General features: G+C 33.7%; 1 protein-coding gene across 1 annotated transcript; it reads left to right on the top strand.

The window, feature by feature from the left end:
- The first annotated feature begins 1,241 nt into the window (after positions 1-1,241).
- LOC18424529 (GDSL esterase/lipase At1g71691) lies at positions 1,242-12,975 on the top strand. Its single transcript, XM_006829115.4, has 5 exons — positions 1,242-1,560; positions 10,071-10,207; positions 10,858-11,091; positions 11,163-11,388; positions 12,542-12,975. The coding sequence occupies exons 1-5, from the start codon at positions 1,311-1,313 to the stop codon at positions 12,763-12,765; spliced, it is 1,071 nt and encodes a 356-aa protein (XP_006829178.1). The 5' UTR covers positions 1,242-1,310; the 3' UTR covers positions 12,766-12,975.
- The last annotated feature ends 6,561 nt before the right edge of the window (positions 12,976-19,536 follow it).

Genomic DNA, 19,536 nt, shown 5'->3' with positions numbered 1-19,536 from the left:
GGGGATGATAGAACTTCTATGTTGCAAGGGAAGCATAGAAAGCTTGCCCTTTTTTTAAGTTGCCCGCATCCCCAGCAATAACAAGACTGGGTTCTTTCCTTTAGACCCCTCGACAGCCTTATCAAAGGTATTATACTCCTTCGGGAGTATATTGTTGATTTACTCCCTCAAGTAAAGCTACATCTAGGATTAATTTAAGGAACCCAAATTTTGAAGATATAACCTCTTCAACCTATAAATTAACCTCAATAAAAAGCTTTTCTAATTGAGCCCTCTATACAATTGGAAAAAAAACAAAAAAATTGCCTCAAGATTGAATAGAGACTGTCTAATTTTTAGAGGGTAAGATCTAAGTATTAGTAAACTCAAATTTCAAATTGTAGCTTTTTAAAATAATCATTTAGTGAATTATTAAGTGGTTCCCAAAATTTTAAATTAAAAAATATCCTCCCAAGTAGGTCTTTTTACTGAGGGAGTAAATTTATACTATACTTTCCCTAGAGTATGTCCATTTTATTAATTTAACCGCAATGCATTTAAGGAGCGTGTTGGGTTTATTACTGTCTGCGCAACTTGGAGAAAAAAAAAAACACAGCCGAGAGGGGTGCTCTTCGTAAGTTTTGAGAAAAATAACCACCCCTCTTCGTAATTTTTGAGAAAAATAACCACCCCCTCTTCGTAATTTTTGCGAAAAATAACATTAAAAGATAATAAAATGACACAAAAGGTGCAAGTTCTACTTTTTCAAAGAAAACATTTTTTGGACCCTACTTTCTTGGCATTGCCACCTCACACTCCCCCATCCAAATTTAACCCACCTCTCACACCGAACATATCCAAAATCAAATGTGTTGGACCTGCACATATATACTAAAATTCTACCGGTCAGGTTTGGGGTTTCTATAAATCTCTCAAATAAATAAATAAATAAATAAAAATGTGTAAGGGTCAGGAAATTTTCACCGGGTCTTTTGGTATGGATTTGAAAAGGTCCGGATAGTACTTGGGGAAGAAGGTGCCAGCCACATGATTTACCCCTAATTAATTGTACAAATACGTGTTATGTGCTATTTAACATGGATGAATGTAACAAACCCTAAAATACGCACAAGATTGACCTTAGGCATGGACGTGCGCTTCTCGTCAGATGGCGCTGTGCCCACAAACCAAGTGCCAGAAATTAGAAAGTATCCACCTCAGGGAAATTTAGTCATCCCTTTCTTTATCTATATAAAGAGGGGATGAAGTGTTCATGTTGGTGGCCCACCTCTTCTTTGCTGATACAAATTCAGTAATTAGAAGTAGAAGAGATGGCAGCATATTGGTCTGGGCCTCTCCTAGTCCTGGGGTTGTTGATCCTGCAAAGCCCGTCATGGGCAGTGCAGGGGGACGATGCGCCTCCTCCAGTCTTCTTCTTTGGAGACTCAATCTTGGACGTCGGTAACAACAACTACCTTGATACGCAGGCCAAGGTCAATGTGACCCCTTATGGTATTGACTTCCCTGGTGGGAGGCCTACTGGAAGGTTTACTAATGGCCTCAACATTGCAGACTTCTTAGGTATGCACTCTCAACCCTACTCTTCTCTCTCCTCTATCATTTTTTTCTTCTTTTGGTAGTTCAGTGGTAGGAATTGAGCTTTGGCTTTGTGTGGTTAGCAGCTGATCTCGCTTTCTGGTAACAAAGTCCTGAAATCGATTCTCGCAATAACATCTCATGGATCATGTCCATGTGGTTTTTGCTTCCTTCATATACAACAGATGATTATGTTTTATTGATTTCCTTCAACTAATTTGCTCTCTCTCCCCCAAGAAGTAAGAGTCAGAAAGATAACTTCTCCTTTGAATAGTATGCATATTCAAATTGAGTCGTAGTGTTGCAACATTGAAGCCCAACCCTGAAACATGCTCATAGGGCATGTCAGCTCTGTTTGGTTAATGAGGTATCCAATCGGACAAATCCTTTTGTCTTTTTCTTTTTAGGGTAATTCAATGGTAGGAATTGAACTTGAGACGTAATTTTGCCTACGATCTCATGATAAAAACTCAAGTCCAACCCAATTCCTACCGATCGTTTATCTACCATTGGAATCAAAGACCAAATAACCACCAAAAAGGTAAGAAATGCTTAGTTTCCTGCTACCCAAAAGAATGATGTTTAAGTTTTCAAAATATACCAAAGTAACAAAATTTGGTTTCCCCATGATGTAGAGTCGAGTTAGCATTTGAGTAATAATATGGTCAAAAACTCATATTTATTTAAGAAAAAAGTTTATATAAAGTCGATGATCAAACCAATGAATTTAGGGCACACCTCAAAAAATCACTAAACCAGGTTGTTTTGAAGCCAAAAATTCCTCAATTTGATCATCTCGACCTCAAGATGTAGGGACATGAGAAAAAATGGATATCAAGTCTCAGAAATAATACATCTTGTAATGTATTTTCGGATCGTCAATTTTCAAGATTTTTAAGCTTGATCTATTGTTGATATTTTAAATTTTATAATTAGAGATCAAAATAACTTTTTACGCCATCACAAAAATTTTAATTGGTGAAACAACATCTTTCTGATACTATTTGAAGGTGAGTTTTACTTTGATTGTTTAGAGACTAGGCCCTATGAAAACCAGACCTTTTATTTAATATAGTGGTCGTAATAAGAGACGTAACGGCCATTGCATTGGATTGGGCATAGAACGTACTAACTTTTCAAAATAATAACGGTCATACGATAAATATAACTGTTTTTACTCGACCAACGACGAGCGAGGGCCTTGACAAGCCGAGTTGTTTGGAATGAGGTCAAATTTGGGGAATATAAAAAGAAATATAAAATTTAAACAAATGAGAAATATATTTGTTAAATATTTATTCATGTTTTCTATCATTTGGACAAAAATTGATTGAAAAGTACTGTAGCCGTGAATACTTAATGTAATATTTTTCATCTATTTTAAAAATTTTAAAAATACCCCTCACCCCTCGTTATGGACTCATTTTTTTAAAATCTAATTTTTTACTATTTTTTTAACCATAATAAGGTGTGTTTTGTTAAATTTTACTTTGAATATATTTTTCCTATTTTTTAAAATGTCTTATATTTTTAAAAATTTTCAGATGCTACATTACTTGGCCCTACTCAAACAAAATTACTCAGAGTTGGGCGAGTACTTGGCTAGGACATGGGTCGAGTAGTCGGCCCGAGACAACTTTTCTAATATTGGCTTTTAGTGGATATTTTCCTAAATATTTCCTTTTGGTATTTAAAAAGTGTCTCTATCAGTGTTCACAAAATCAAATTGAAATGGTTAACTAGACCATGTGCCCAAAAGCGGTTTAACCGGCTTAACAGGTAAACCGTCCGATTCAACCGCTCTAACCGGGCAAGTCTCGAGCGATAAAAAAAATATTGAAAAAAATAAAAAAGATATAAAAAAATTACTAAAATATGAAAAACATATAAATAATGATTAAAACGAAACACATTCAATAGAAATTGAAAATTAATGAAAAAAACAAAAAGGATTTTTAATAACCGGGTCAAATCTCCAACTTCCAACCCAGTTTTGAAAAAATAAAAGAAACGAGGTCAAATCTCCAACTTCCAACCCAGTTTTGAAAAAAAAAAAGAAACCAGGTCGGAACATGAGGTTTTGATCCCATCTAAAAAACAGCGGTATCTATTTTTAATCAGCGGGTCAAGTCTCCAACTTCCAACCCAGTATTTTAAGAAAATATCATGTCAGAAATTGGAGTTCCAACCCAAAAACTTGGCCAACATCAGAAAAACAAAATCAGGATGGAATTTGGAGTTAGGTTGCGTTTTGGAAAAATTGAAACAATTTTAAAACAGGAACATTGTTGTAAATTTTATAATACAAAGATCATTCTTAAAATATTACAAAAGAAGGGATATTATAAAAAGGGCGCGGTTTCTCTAAAGTTGCATCCTTAAACGATCCAATTAAGGCGTACCTCAAAATTTTATCATAACATGTAATTTTGATGTAAAAATTTCTTAGGATTATGTAAAAATCTATTTTCATATGTAATTATAAAATTTTAAACTCCAATGAAAATCTTGAAAATGGACGGTTTAGATAATGTGTTGGAAGATGCACTATTTTTGGAACTCAAAATCTTATTTATTAATTTATATATATTCATATATCTCAATGTCGAGATGATCAATTAGAAGGTCTTTCAACACTAAAACAACATTTTCCAATAGATTTTTGAGGTGCATCTGTAATTCTACATTTTAAGGTTGCAACCCTATATAAACTTTTCTCTTATAAAAAAGAAAATATATATAACGAGACCATTTATCTTTGGTACAAGGTGATCACATTTGATTTTGATCATTGGATGTTAAATTAGATGGCTGCATTTATTCTATTGACCAAGCTAAACTTCAAAAGAAATTATCTTGAACTTTGTGACACATCCAAGTTATTAAATTTCAAATTGGATGGTTGTAAGTAATTGTGACCTCTTTGTATCAAAGGCAAATGGTCTCTTTGTATACAATCCCCATAAAAAATTTCCTAAATGTAAAAGATAATTTTTGCAAAAAGAGATGGTATAGTGGCCACATCATGTGGACGCTTGAATAATGCACAAGGTACCCTTCAAGGATTCACTTTGAAAAGGTACCTTGCAGGGCTTCATGTGAATGCTTTAAGAGCATCCATACATCTTTGTAGGCCGCACCTAATAAAAAGAAAAAAAAAAACAAATGGTTCGAGTAGAATGTTTGGTGGTTTGTTCAAGTTTTTATTGGAATAATTTTTTTTATGCAATGCACCTTATAGATGTACATGTCCGCACAAATTTTCACGTAAATTGAATTTATAAATAAAATTCATAAAAGAATTATTTTTTGGCTTTTAGATTGGCTAAGGTTGAATCTAGTCCGTAAAAAAGGTACCTCCTATGTTGTACTTCGCCTGTCAATAATATTTCCTTTCCAAAAGTAACACTTCGCATAATATTTTCTAAGATATGACATTTCCATGTTCTCTTTTGTTCTTGTTATTCCTTTACCATTTATTTTTACCCTTTAAGTGTTGTTTCTTACTTCCCCAAATATATCAGTTAAAAGGTCCATGGACGGGCCTCGCTTTGGGAGGTCGGGACTTTGAACCATGCATGTTCCGGAATTCCAATTTAGTTTTGCGGAAGGATGATCCCGTATACCAAATTAGTCATTAAAAATTTAAAAATTGAGAAAAATAAAATAAGAGGGGTCGGTTCTGATGGTTCTCTGACAAAACTGATTAAAACTAATCATATCATGGAAAGAACAGGCCGCTTCCCGATATTTAACTGGAACAGTTTCTCCTTAGAACCAATAATCTAATGGGAAGAACCGGCAGGTTCCCGATATTTAGAGGGAATAATTTATCTTCCAACAAGTCCCGATTCGGATCGGCTGGTTCCAATCCGAATTGGCGTTTTTCTAAACCTTGCTCATTATCAATGACAACCACGTCATTTCATGGAGAAGGGTGTTTTTTCTTTTAGATAATTTAGTAGGGAAGACAGGCTCCTACCCGTTTTTTAAGTTGATTAGGAGTTAGCTTTTTGAAAGTATTAGTGGAGTGGTGTTTAGTAGTGAGAATGGAAACCACAACGTGGTGACCAGTTAACATATCCAATAAATTTTTAAGTGCTTCACGCTTCTTTAGAAGGAGATTCATGAAATATTCAAACATATAATATCTCAAATATCTTTTGATCCTAAAGGAAAGGGTTTTATATAAGATGTCATATTTATACTATAAAATAAGGCGCACCACCTAAAAAATCCATTACGTAAGAATACCTGCAAATTGTTCATCTTGACATTGAAATCTAAGGATATGAAGACGAGGTGAATTGTTTTAACATTTTACCTATATCTTAAAGATTTTCAAAAACTACATGATCAAGAATTGAAATAGTGGATAATGGGTAAAGTGTTAAATAATTGATAAGTTAGTTGTATTTGACAAGTTTCCTCTAAAAAACAGCACTTCAGTCCAAAATAGTGCCTCTCTTTTTTAGTAGTTAAAATATTGCATCTTGTAACACACTATCTTAAATGTCCATTTTGAATATTTTCAAGTGTTTATAAACATGTTCAACCTACACTATTAGGAGCTTTTTGTAGGGTTCAATTTAAAAGATGGGTCCATCATTCTTTTGATCAAATTTTCAATAATGCAATTTTTTTTTAAGGTAATAGCATTACTTTTAAAAGTAACATTGCAGTGTTCCACACTATCCATTTTAGTTAGACAATGTAGATTTGAATGTCTTTCAAATTTTCAACACTATCTCAAAAGATGTTCAAGGGTCTTTAGTAATTTAGTCATTGCCAGCAGTGGATATATTATAAGACAGTAGAGAAAATTTGACATTATATAATAGGGCAAGCTTTCTATGCATCCCCTACAAAATAAAACTTTTATACTTCGCCTTATGCAACCGTCCATTCTGAATGGAGGGCTAAGATTGCCCCAATCACAATGTCACGTCTTTACACTATTTTATCTTTAATTTTTTTTTATAAACGTTTTTGGCACTAAATTTTGTACTTCCAATCCTCTATTAAACTCGCACTAGGAAAAAATAAAAAATAAAATATTTTCAATAAAATAAAATGATCAAAATGCCCTAGAAAATTTTAAGAAATTTCAAGGGTAATTTGGTCATTTTATTTTATTGGAAATAGTTTTTATATATTTTTCGCTAGTGCGAGTTTAATAGAGGATTGGATGTTCAAAATTTAGTGTCAAAATAGTTTATAGAAAAAAATTAAAAATAAAATAGTGTAGGGACGTGACATTGTGATTGAGGCATTCTTAGCCCTTCATTTAGAATGGATGGTTGGATAAGGGGAAGTATATAGGGAAGCATAAAAAGCTTGCCCATATAATATAATATAGGGGTGCAATTTGTACAGTGCCTAGGCTCTAAACAATCAAATTAGAGCCTACTTTCAAATAGTGTCAAGAAATGTGGTTTCAATACTGAAAATCTTTGTGATAGCCTTAAAATATATTTTCATCTTTATTTATAAAGTTTGAAACTTCAAAAATAGTGTAGATTGATAGATCTATGAAAACTTGAAAATCATGAAAATTGACGGTCCAAAAATGCGTTACAAAATACTCTATTTCCAAAACTTGAAATCTTTTTTTTTCTCATGTCCATACATCTTGATGTCAATATGATCATTTTGAGGATATTTGGGCATACAAAAAAAACTCTTATAGTGAAATTTTTTAAGTAGCCTCTAATTTGATTGTTTAGAGCCTTGGCTCTATATAAACTTTTGTAATTTTATAATTTGGTCATTGTCACTATTGGAACCAAATTACTAAAATTCCTGCTTTTCCAATATTTAAAAAACCCGAAACAAGAGATTTTAATGAAAGAGGTACATGGTCTGGTTTTGAAACTGGAAGAATTTATTTTGCGTAGGCTACTTAGTTTGAGACAAATGATGTAAATGCTGCAACTTGTTCAAGGTTTGACAATGGAATAAGAAATTTTCATAACCGATAGCGACATTTATATTGTTTGGCTTAAGATACTTAATTAAGGATAAATTATCAAAATACCCCTACTATTTAAGATTTGGGATAGTTTTTAACCCCCCAAAAAAAATACTAGAATGAAATTCATATTTTGAAAAAAGTCACTTTTTTCAAGACAATATTACGTAAATCGACGATTGTTATTACGTTTTCTTAAAGTAAAATTTACATTAAAAAATATCATTACCCCCCATGCAGAAGCATTTAGACGCATTCTTTTCAACAAGAAGCATTTAGACGCATTTTCAAAAGCGAAAATCACCGTGAGTCAAAATATTTTCGTTTGGTGATGTCTACCACCTATTAAAGGGAGCCGTTTATATAGAGCCGAGGCTTTAAACGATCAAATTAGACCCCACCTCAAAAATTTAACTAGGAGAAGTTGTTTTGATGATCAAATATCTTCAAATTGATCATCTCGACATCAAGATGCATGGACATGAGAAAAAAATGGATTTTAAGTTTTAAAAATAGTGCATCTTGCAACGCATTTTTGGACTGTCCATTTTCAAGATTTTCAAGTTTTCATATATCTACTTGATCTACACTATTTTTTAAGCTTTAAATTTTATTCTTAAAGATGAAAATTTTACAGTTATCACAAAGGTTTCTAGAATTGAAACCACATTTCTAGACACTATTTGAAGGAATGTTTTACATTGATTGTTTAGAGCCTCGGCGAGCACTTGACTGATGATTTTTAAGTAAAGCTAGCAAAACGCCTTCAATAATTATTAAATTGTGTTTTAAAGTGGACGATTCCAATCTTGGTTATTGATTTGGATGGGGAACCAGTCAGAATCGAGACAGTTCGAGACAGTTCCATAATGGTATAGGTCCTAGCTGCTCCCCACTAAATTTTTCTTCATATATTTTTTTTGTTATTTTTTCTCAAGTTTATCAAAATGTCTTTTTAGATCCCCTAAATCCCCACCCATAAATCCCTGATGTAAATTTCATTTTATTTTATTGATTATTTTTTTGGATCACCAATTTAGACTGAATCAACCCAGTAATCTCACACAAAGTTGTAGGGTCAATAATCCACCCCACCAATCAGGATTTTCAAACATTAATTAGAAGCATTTGCTCATATCTCTCTCTCTTTTCGTGTTGTTTAGTGGTAATATTTGCCTTTGGGATGAAGAGCTCCGGTCAACATGTTGAAGGAGTTCAACTTGTTGAATGTATTTGGAACGAACTTTCTAGGGTTTGAAGTTTGAACCTTGACCTCATTAATGGTCAAAGTACTTGTCCCTGTTTCTGAATATGCAACAAACGGTGAATTTGGAAATATATCATTGTCCTAAGGAATATTTGTTAATTCACACCTAAGTTAGACCATTTAACATCTTATTTATAACTTGTAATTCAATTTCAAATCATACACAGTATTTGAATTTATCAATCACAACTGCGGTCAACAAGTATCAAATTTCAATTGTGATCGAATTAAATTTCCCTTCTATGAACTATTCCATGTATTATTTATTTTTGACCCCCTCTAGCGGTAAAATGATTTTGTAATAGAGAGACCGGGCTGGTCCAGCCGTTGTTACATAAGCTTGACCTTCCGCTCAACTCAAGTCGTTACTTGGAACCAGTGTTCGAAAAAAAATGGCTATTTGGATCAATAATCACCGATTCAGATAGGGAATTAGTGGTGACCGATTTGGTTCTCTGACGGAAGCAGGATTTGGGTCCATATCATAGGTATTCCTTTGGTTCTATTAGAGAATCGGTGGTTACTGACCTGGTCCTTTGGCAAAATCAAGAACTGGATCCATTTTGTAGGTGCTTGCCCATGTCTGTTGGGGAATCGGGTGATTCAAATCTACCGAATCATTTAGTGGCAACATTCTTATAGAAAGAGAAAAACCAAATTAGAGAACCCATCGTACAAGCTCAAAGCCAAATATTTGATCATGGAGCCAAAGAGAGAGAAAGCCGAATTAGGGACAGTCTAATTTGTGAGTTTTTTAATCATAGGTTATGATTTCTATTTTCCCATTTTCATGATTATTTCTACCCTTTGGGGGCGTATGTCTTTTGAAAGACGTGTTTTCCATGAAAGTAGATATCACAAGTTCTATGGCTGACCATGGAACTTGCAGTATCCACATTTTAACCTTAAATATGAGGTGGCAATATCTAGTTTTAGTGTTGGACTTCTCCATTATCGAACAAGAAAGTGCTACTGTACTAGAGGACAGTTTCCAAAACCGTGTCATCCAAAAAACATACACACCCTTAGATATCATGTTACATGTCCTACGTGAAATCTAAGAAAATAAAACTTGGTAAAATATCATGGGGGAAGTTATGTTCATACTAAAAAAAGGAAACGAATTTTAGCAGTAGTTGAGAGCTTAAAAAAAAAAAAAAAACAAATAAAAACAAAAACAAAACAGAGAGAAATATGTTCTAAGTATTTCGTGGCATGCTCAAATTGATTTATCACCCATCAATCCTTTTTTGCCAGCTATGGAGGTGGGATTGAAGAGGAGCCCACCAGCTTTTCTCTCCCTCGTAGGCCGAGACTTCCACAAGCGTGTCTTCCAAGGTGTCAATTTCGCTTCAGGAGGATCGGGCATTCTTGAAAAGACCGGCAGCATCTTTGTATGCACTATCCTCTAAGGCTTTTATGCATTTTTTTATTAAAAAGAGTATAAATTAGTTACTTTTGGTACAATAAAGTCACAATCATGTTTAACCATTAAACGTGAAATAGCTCAAAGTCTTAGTGACTGAGAGTGTGTCGTTGATATAGCTCAAAGTCTTGAATATTATTGCATACCTCTGACATATGATGGCTAGGGATGGCATTTACTTTTTGAATTAAAAAGTAAATTGTCTTATAATGTAAAACCCCTTTTTTATATTATTTGTTAGGAAAACATAGGGATTGTTTACAAAGAGACCATTTACTTTTTGTAGAAAGATGTCACAACTATTCCCTCTCATTAGATGCCTAATTGAATGGCATGGGGTGAATCACGAAGTCTGAGAATTTTTTTTTAAACTTTATGTTTAATCAATAACACTCTTACAACCACTCATTTTGAAATCTAATGGCTAAGAATGATTGTGACTTCTTTATACAAAAAATAAATAATCTCTTTGTAGACAATTCAAAAAAACATATTCTAGGACCCCATGACAACATATACCCTATGGTTAGGATGACTAGAGTTTACAATGGCATTCTTTTCTCTATCTTAATGTTGCTTCTCTCATCATATATGATTTTTTTTTATGTATGATTTTAGGGACAAAATCTACCGTTGAGCTTACAGATCTTCCAGTTCACCACAGTCTACAACAACTGCACCATCAGAGTAGGTGAAGCTCAGGCCCAAGCAATGTTGGCCAACTCTCTCTTCTTCATAAGCACCGGAAGCAATGACATCATGCAAAACTTTAATCCCTCAAATCCCCCGACCTCAGACCAAAAGGACGAGTTGGTCGCGACTCTTGCCTCAACCTACAAGGCACACTTACAGGTGAACAAAAATCATCATCATAATCATCATCTTCCTTTTTGCTAATCTGACTAATTCGAGTGGATTTTTAGGAACTTTATAACATCGGTGCGAGGAAGTTTGCGATATTGGGTCTGTCAAAGATTGGGTGTATCCCGTCGCAGAGGTGGCAGAACGAGACTGGAGGCTGCATGGAGGAACTAAATGATGTGGCCCTAAGGTTCGACAATGTCATGGAAAATGTAATGTGTCAGCTTTCCTCAGAGTTGAGTGGAATGAAGTACTCGTTTTATGTTGGGTTTGACGTGTTCCTTGATGGTAAGCGCAGATAGCATTGTTCTTGCCATTTTTCTTTTGAAACCCTGTTGACATACGAAATAAACAATACCAGTTTCGGGGTTCCAGGCACCTGCCATACATTTTTTTCTTTATTAAGGGGCGGCAATGACTTGACAGTGTATAGAAAATCGACTCGGCCAATGTACTCGGCTTTTGGCTGAGATGAGTAACTTGGTCAAGTCCAGCATGAGGCAAAAACAAACAAAAAAATTGAAAAAAAAACCAATAAACATGTAGTAACAGTTAAAAGTAAATTGAAACCTAAAACAAAAACATAATTAAAAATGTAGAGAAAATGGATTTAAAAAAATCTGATTTACAGTTTGGGATATTTTTAAAAAATTAAAAGAGGAAAACATAAAACTAGTGATTATGGCCAAAAACACTCTTCAATCTTTACCAAATACATCCAAATCATACAGAAAGAGATTTTAAAATAGTCCTTTTTTAAAAAATATTTTAAAAATTTTTGAAAATTTTTTATATCCCCTAGTTGTGCAACCCAACTTGAGGAAATTTTGCCTCGCCCCACATCCTAATCACCAGAATTTGAGTGGACCCGGACGAGTTACAGTACATTGGTCTTTGATGCTTACTTTTCTAGGATCTACTAGGGGGTGGAAATAAAAAATATGCTCATGAGTTAGCATGGAATCTTTTTAGCATTCAAAGACCCGGACCCTAAGGTCAAACCGGGCATGGCATCATCTATCCAATACCCACCACACCCTCCCCCTATTCTCGCACATGCACAGTGCGCGGGCACACACACACAAGTATTCTTCTATCCCCTATTTTTCCATTTCAAGAAGTTACAATGGAAATGGAGGATTGATGGGTACATTTGGGTTTGATGTTGAAATATAAAAGTGGCAAACTATAAAAAGTGACAATTTACTTTTAATAGAATGATGTCACAATCACTCTTGTCCATTAGTTAAATCGGGTGGTTACGAGTGAGTCAGTGATTAGACTCAAAGTTTAAAAACAATTTCTCAAAATCTGCGACATGCCCCAAGCCCTCCAATTTGGGCCAGTAGCAATTGTAACCTCTTTGTAATAAAGACAAAAATGGTCTCATGATATACAATCCCTGTAGAGATTGATTGAGCCGGTTTTTTCCATGTCCTAGGGTTCGCTGAAATGGAGATTGCTTGCTGCGGATCAGGCAAATTCAATGGCGAGGCCCCTTGCTCTCCAAAAGCCAGTAGTTTATGTGCCGAGCGCAGAGACTATTATTATTGGGATGCCTACCACCCAACGCAGACAACAGCAAGAATGGTGGTGGACGTCATGTACAATGGCTCCCCACAGTACGTTGTTCCCATCAACTTCAAGCAATTATGGATGTCTTAGAGAGTGAGAGAGTCATGAAGAATGCATTGTTTTGGTATGAGTTCTGGTCTTTCAAATTAGTTTTTAGTCCCTTTTTTCTTCATTCTTTTCCATTCTTTTGTGGATGGAGTCCAACATGCTTGTCAAAGGAACTGGCCTTTTGTTGGCCATGATCGCCCTTTTTATTGTTTCCTCCCTTTGTGAATGAATGGTCAATTGGTTTCCTTTTTCTTTTCCTTGTGCTTTTTTTTTTTTTTTTCTTTTTTTATGAATGAATAGTTTGTTGGTTTTTGGGAACTAGAAAAATGGTATTTGCATCTCTCTTTTTGTTTTTTTTCTTTTTTTTTAATCGCGAACATTAAATTCTACTTTTGCATGTCAATCCGATGTTCCAAATGGGGAATCGCTTTTTTATTTTGTTTTATTTAAATTTTTTGAAGTGCAAGGACCAATTCGTGGTTACATACCTTAAACCGCTCTTTGTGTGAAAATTGCCCAACCCAAGAGATCTGAGGTCCGAACCGGTCCCTAAATTGTGAATTTATTCGAGGGATTACTTTGAGGTTCCAGACCTTGAACCACTTGGCTTGTATGAACATTGTGCAAGCCAATATATCCGAGGTTCTAGAATTTGAACCACTACCAGGATTGTAAAATTTCACAATTCAAGGACCGGTCCAAGTTATTAGATTTCATACCGCTTGGCTTCCACAATATTCATGCTAGCTAAGCAATTCGAAGTCTAGAACCCCATGCCTCAGTCCCTACACTTCAAAGAAAAAATTAAAATAAAATAAAAAATAGTCTGATTTTTGGGAAACTAGTTCAAGGGGCAAAATCAAAAGGCATAAAAAAGTGAAAAAAAAAAACAGTTTGATGTTTGAAATATTGGACCAATGGATCTCTATATAAAGTTTAGTCCTCCATGTAATTACTATATTTAAATATGGTCCAAATGTAAATTTTCCTTAAAAAAATAAATTCTTAATGGGGGAAGATGGGCCACATTAACAATGTCATTACCTTAATTGCTTAAAGAAATATGACAATGCTCAATAGATTTGCCAATAACTATGCTATTAAAAAAAATAACATTTTAATATTAAATTAAACAGACGTGAAACAGAGTAAACCACAAATAATGATGAGTGTGCTCATGTTAGAGCCTGCACAAGATATCCTTGCTGTCTTCAAGGTATTCAACACCCCCATTTGATTTCACAAAGATGAGACTGAGATATGATGAGGATAACCCAAGATGCTATGTAATGTTAAAAATGCAAATACACACACCTATAGTGGTACAATGTTTCTCTCTAAATACGAGGAGGCATTCAACATAAACAAGATAAAAAGATAAAAGGTTAGGCAAGGATGTTATAATCTTTTGGACCATCATCATCATTTTAGCTTTTTTTCAATTAATTGGAATCGACTATATGAATCATGGTTCTCCATTATGTTTTATTGAAGGCCATATCCTCAATGAAGCAATCATTTGAATTACCTCTCTTGAACTACTTGAACTCCTTTTTAATATTTACTTCATTCACATACATACAAGTTCATACCTCTTTTCATTCACTTGCTTCACTTTTTTACTTACCACATATCTCTTTAAATAGATGTTCATATAATTACCGTAGAAGTGGTCTTCACACCATTTATAGCAATAACTACTCCCATTTACAATAACTAACACATTCAATAACCACTCACACTTATAATAACTAAAAACTCATTCAACCTATTACACAATTTCTAACTACTCTGCAATAATTACCCATGACATAAGATATGCACCTCTATTACAGACTACAATCCACCAAGTATTTTGCACCAATTTCTAACACTCTTTGTTGAATTGCTCATATAAGAACTTCAATAGTATTGCAAAGGTCTACATTTTCCTTCTTTAGTACAAACACAGTGGGTTAAAGGCTTTCAATACTCTCCTTCATTGAGTAAATCATGTGCTTCTCTTGTAATCTTTATGGTTTATTTTTCACCATCTTCAATTTCAATTATTTCCTCATTTTCTTTTTATATCTATAGAAAATCCTGAAATTCTCTTCTCTGTTTTTAGCTTATAGAAAAAAAAAAAAAGATTATGATCAACTTTGTTCTTTATAATTTGCTATATAAGTTTTTCAATCTTTAGTTTTTTTGTAAAATTCATGATGCTTGCTTTTTGGAGCTGAATTTGCTATGTATTCTTAAAATCTTTTCTAAAAAACAAAGTTGTAAAACTTATTTTAAATTATTTTTTTATGCCATCACATAGCTTCAACTTTATAATTCTTTTTTTTTTCATTATGTTGTCTAAGCCTTCACTAGGCATCCTCACATTTTCTCATGGTGTGACACTCTAGAACTACAATCCTTTTCTTTGTCAAAAAATATTTTTTCTATACCTTCACATGGCATCCTTATACCTTTTCATGGATGTATGTGACACTCTACGACCATGGTCTTTTCTTTTCTCATTTTTGTTATTTTGGTTGTTTAGTGGTAGAAATCAAACTTGAGATGTAACATTGTGATGTCAGCTACTAACCACTCAAGCCCAAGTCCAATTCCTCATAGTGATATGCTCGGCATACAGTCTTCTTCTTTTTTTTTCTTTCTTTTTTTTTTTACTTTTTTTTAATTATTTAATCTTCAATCATTCATGCCATACCCAAGTTGTTGTCGAATGAGGCTTTGATACCATGTTTAAAAGATTAGCACGCACACCCCTACAATGGTGCAATGTTTCTCCCTTAATACATGGAGGCATTTGGCACAAACAAGATAAAAAATAAAATAAAGGTTAATTGGGATGCTATGGTAGACCTCCTAATTACTGTTGGGTTCTCGTGAACCAGGAATCCCAAATACCGGGATCCCATCCAAGATCGTGTACATGATTGACTAAATGCGAAGTAGATGAATACAACTATAAATCGAGTGCGAATAATAATACACACCACAACAACACATGATTTACATGGTTCACCCCGTAGGGCTACATCCACGGCCTTAGCAACTAGAAATCCACTATCACAATGAAGATAACAGTTTTGGGTTAAAAGAGATAATACCTATCTCTAAACATCGGTAAAAGACCATCACCAATCTTCTTTTTTAAACCCACTCTCCCGACCGAGCAACATCGTAATCAACATCCTCTTTCTCACCCCAATACCGCTACTGAAAAGATTACCTCAAGAGTAACATAGAGATCTCTCTCTAAAAGTGGAAGTTAACAAACCCAAAACTCATGGGAATACCGCCCCTCTCTCAGAAGCCATGTCTTTCGCTCTTGGAGACTCATGTCCATATTAGAGATCCATTCCCACAACCCCCAAATGGGTAACCCTCAAAGGATGGGTATTATGTCATCATTCACTCTCTTATAAAGATATCACTTTTTTGCTTCCCAAGAAAGTCAATTTTTTATATCCCATAATACCGTAATCTTTAGAAACGAATATGGGTATGATGATTTAGCTGTCACCAAACCTAACAATCTCAATCTTAATAGCAAAATCACCATAATTGAATAGATTTCTTGATTTCTTCATACTTGCCTTCATTGTAGAATTTTTTATCCACTTCAAACCATGGATATTTCTTGATTTCTTCTCACTTGCCTCCATTGTGAAATTTTCACAAACACTTTTCCTTCATATTTCTCCACTGCAAACCACGTTTCTATAAAACTTCATCATTCATCTTTTTCTTAATATAAACATTAGCCTCGTATGCACCTTGTGCTCTAATACCAATTGTAGGGTTCTCGAGAACCCCTTAACTTACAGAACTGGGAATTTCAAACACCCGGATCCCACGCAAGATCGTGTACATGATTGTCTAAATGTGAAGTAAATGAATATAACTATAACTAGAGTGCGAGAAATAAAGAAAACATAAAAAACACACTACAACAACATACGATTTACGTAGTTCAACCCGTAGGGCTACATCTACGGCCTCGACAACTAGAAATCCACTATCACAATAAAAATTATAGTTTTGGATTACAATAGATAATACCTATATCTAAATATCGGTGAAGACTATCACTGATCTTCCCTTCTAAACCTACTCTCCTGACCGAGCAATACCATTGATCAACATCATCTTTCCCACCGCGCTACTGCTAATGGAAATATTACCTTGAGAGCAACATAGAGATTTTTTCTCTCTAGAAGTGGAAGTTAACGAACCCAAACTCATTGGAATACCACCTATCTCTCAAAAGCCATGTCTTTCTCTTGGAAACCCATCTCCATATTGGAGATCCATTCCCATAACTCCCGAAGGGGGGACCCTCAAAGAATGAGTATTATGTCATCATTCACTCTCTTATGAAGATATCACTTTCTTTCTTCCCAAGAAAGTCAATTTTCTATTTCTCATAATATCCTAATATTTTTTAAAAAATATGGATATGGTGATTTAGCTATCATCAAACCCAACAATTACCTGACTTGGACTACTTAGAACACCTTCTTCTTAATATCTATTGCAATCATTCACTTGCCTCGCAGTTTTGCTTACCACATACTCTTTAAATAGTGATCCATGTACTTCCTTAAAAGTGACATTTACCCCCAATACATTCAATAACTACTACACTTACAATAACTAACAGCTCATTCGACCCATTACATAAGAAATAACTTCGCTACATTAAAGGCCCATTACATGAGATAACCAGTTCTAGTGCACATTACAATCTCTTTGGTTTGTACGTCAAATGAATAGTTAGAGACACCACAATGATGCAGTTCAACTAAGGGTGGCAATTGGATCACCCAGCACCAGATCAAGGTCCGAGTCCTGGTCTGTTTCCAATTGGGTCAGGTGCAGCTCTAGGTGGATCTGACCTGAACATATGTATCCACACAAACACATAAACACACACATACACACATGTGTGTGAGTTTGTATATACATATATATTGTATAAGTATTTGAAACAGTGGTTTAAAAAATGGATCAGTATCCTAGATCAAGCACCCCAAAAACCCATCTGGATTGGTGAATCGGTGTTTCAGATCGAGAATTGAGGGAATCGACAATGTTTGTCCCAAAAAACCTTTAAAAAATCATTATAAATCTCTAAAAATAGTGTTATTTTAATTTCTAAAAGAATTTAGGAGGGGTGCATTACGTATTTTCATTACTTCGTAAAAATAAGTGAATACTGAGACGTTGTTTTTCTATCTGGATGTCCGTATAATTAAAATAAATTAATTAATAAATAAAATATAAGACTTGGTTATCATTATAATTAGTATAATTATTAATTATAATATTAGAATAAACATGATTAAAAATCCAAGGGTATGACCCGCACAAAAAAATAAATATAATATATAATAATTAGTGTGAATAGAACTATAGAATTTAGAAATATAAATTTAAAATTATATTTTAATAAAATTAAAAAAATCATACTTACAATGTGGAGTAATTGATAAAGCAACTTAAAGATAAATTATTAAGTGGTATAAGTTAGTGTTATTTTTCTCTCTTAATTAATATTCATATTTGTTGATTTTCTTATAATATTATGAGCTATTGGCTTTTTTTTTTTTTAATCCTAATTAGCTAATAGCCTAATATTAATCATATTTGAAATAATCCCATGAGATAATATTCTAATAGTATTAGTATCTTTATTTTGGTTTTTGGGTAAGTAAATTTAATTTTTTTAGTGAAAAATAAGGGTGGTTGGCCTTGTAATCCAATTATTATTTAAAAATTTTTTTTTTTCTTTTTTTAGCATGTAATTTAATGCCGGACACACACCCCTCGTATTGACGGCCTACCCATCCCCTAGTATTAAATTACTAATCTATACGTTAATACAACAACGTTGGGTTGCGCTATGAGAGTTGTTTTCAGTCCCAAAAACAACTAAAAAGGCAATTAGCTATTTGGGAGTAGGGCCACGTGCAAGATCCAACCTAGCCCTACATGATGGTTTCTCCCACGTAAGTAAATAAGGGGAACTTTTATGAAATTTTTTAATAAGAAAAAGGGAAAATTATGTATATATCTGTTATACTTTTTGTTATTTGTAAAATACCTAATATTTTATGTTATTACTAGAATGTTCGTTTTTTCACTTCATAACGAAATTTTTTTAAAAATACATTTTTACCCTTTTTCGGATGTTCAACAATCGAAATGGTTGGAATTTCAGTTGTTCAACAACTGAAATGGCTAAAAATTCAATTGTTCAACAACCGAAATGGCTAGAATTTCTATTGTTCAAAGACCAAAAATTTAAACATTTCGGTTTTTGAAAAACTGATAATTTTCCCGCGAATAAACAAAACATACAAGCATAAAGGAGGCTTTTTCTTGATATTTTAGGGTTATTATAAAAATTTATGTCCCCCAATAGGGTGTCTTACAAAATTTTTGGTCCCCCAATACAATACCGCATCCCACAAAGTTGAAGAATTTGGCTCTCTGTCTGGTCTTCATTGGTACATTTCTTACTCTTGCCTAATACTGTTGATGAATTTTGTCACAATTAATACATTATTATATTTTTGTATTACTATTTATTGTGTATTGTTGATTAATAAATATTTTTTTGGTAAGTATTGTTGAATTTGTTTATTTGCATAAATATTTGTTCATATTAATATTTGTTATTTTGGGTAGTTCATTGAACAATCGATTTATTTAGTAGTACTTTATGTTGATATATATAGTAGTACACTATATTGTATTTGATGTTTTGGGTAAATATTGTTCAACTTGTTTGTTTGTATTAATATTTATTGC

The sequence above is a fragment of the Amborella trichopoda genome, chromosome 9, assembly GCF_054954075.1.
Source record: "Amborella trichopoda isolate Santa Cruz 75 chromosome 9, AtrichopodaSantaCruz75HAP2 v2.0, whole genome shotgun sequence".
NCBI classification, from domain to species: Eukaryota; Viridiplantae; Streptophyta; class Magnoliopsida; order Amborellales; family Amborellaceae; genus Amborella; species Amborella trichopoda.
This window is presented reverse-complemented; position numbering and strand designations above follow the sequence as displayed.

What these genes read in the sequence shown, in the direction of transcription:
- LOC18424529 (XM_006829115.4), top strand. Translation starts at nt 1,311, where the DNA reads ATGGCAGCATATTGGTCTGGGCCTCTCCTAGTCCTGGGGTTGTTGATC. An exon ending in AAAAGACCGGCAGCATCTTT is followed by an intron (nt 10,208 to 10,857) that starts GTATGCACTATC and finishes GTATGATTTTAG; the next exon opens with GGACAAAATCTACCGTTGAG. An exon ending in CCTACAAGGCACACTTACAG is followed by an intron (nt 11,092 to 11,162) that starts GTGAACAAAAAT and finishes GTGGATTTTTAG; the next exon opens with GAACTTTATAACATCGGTGC.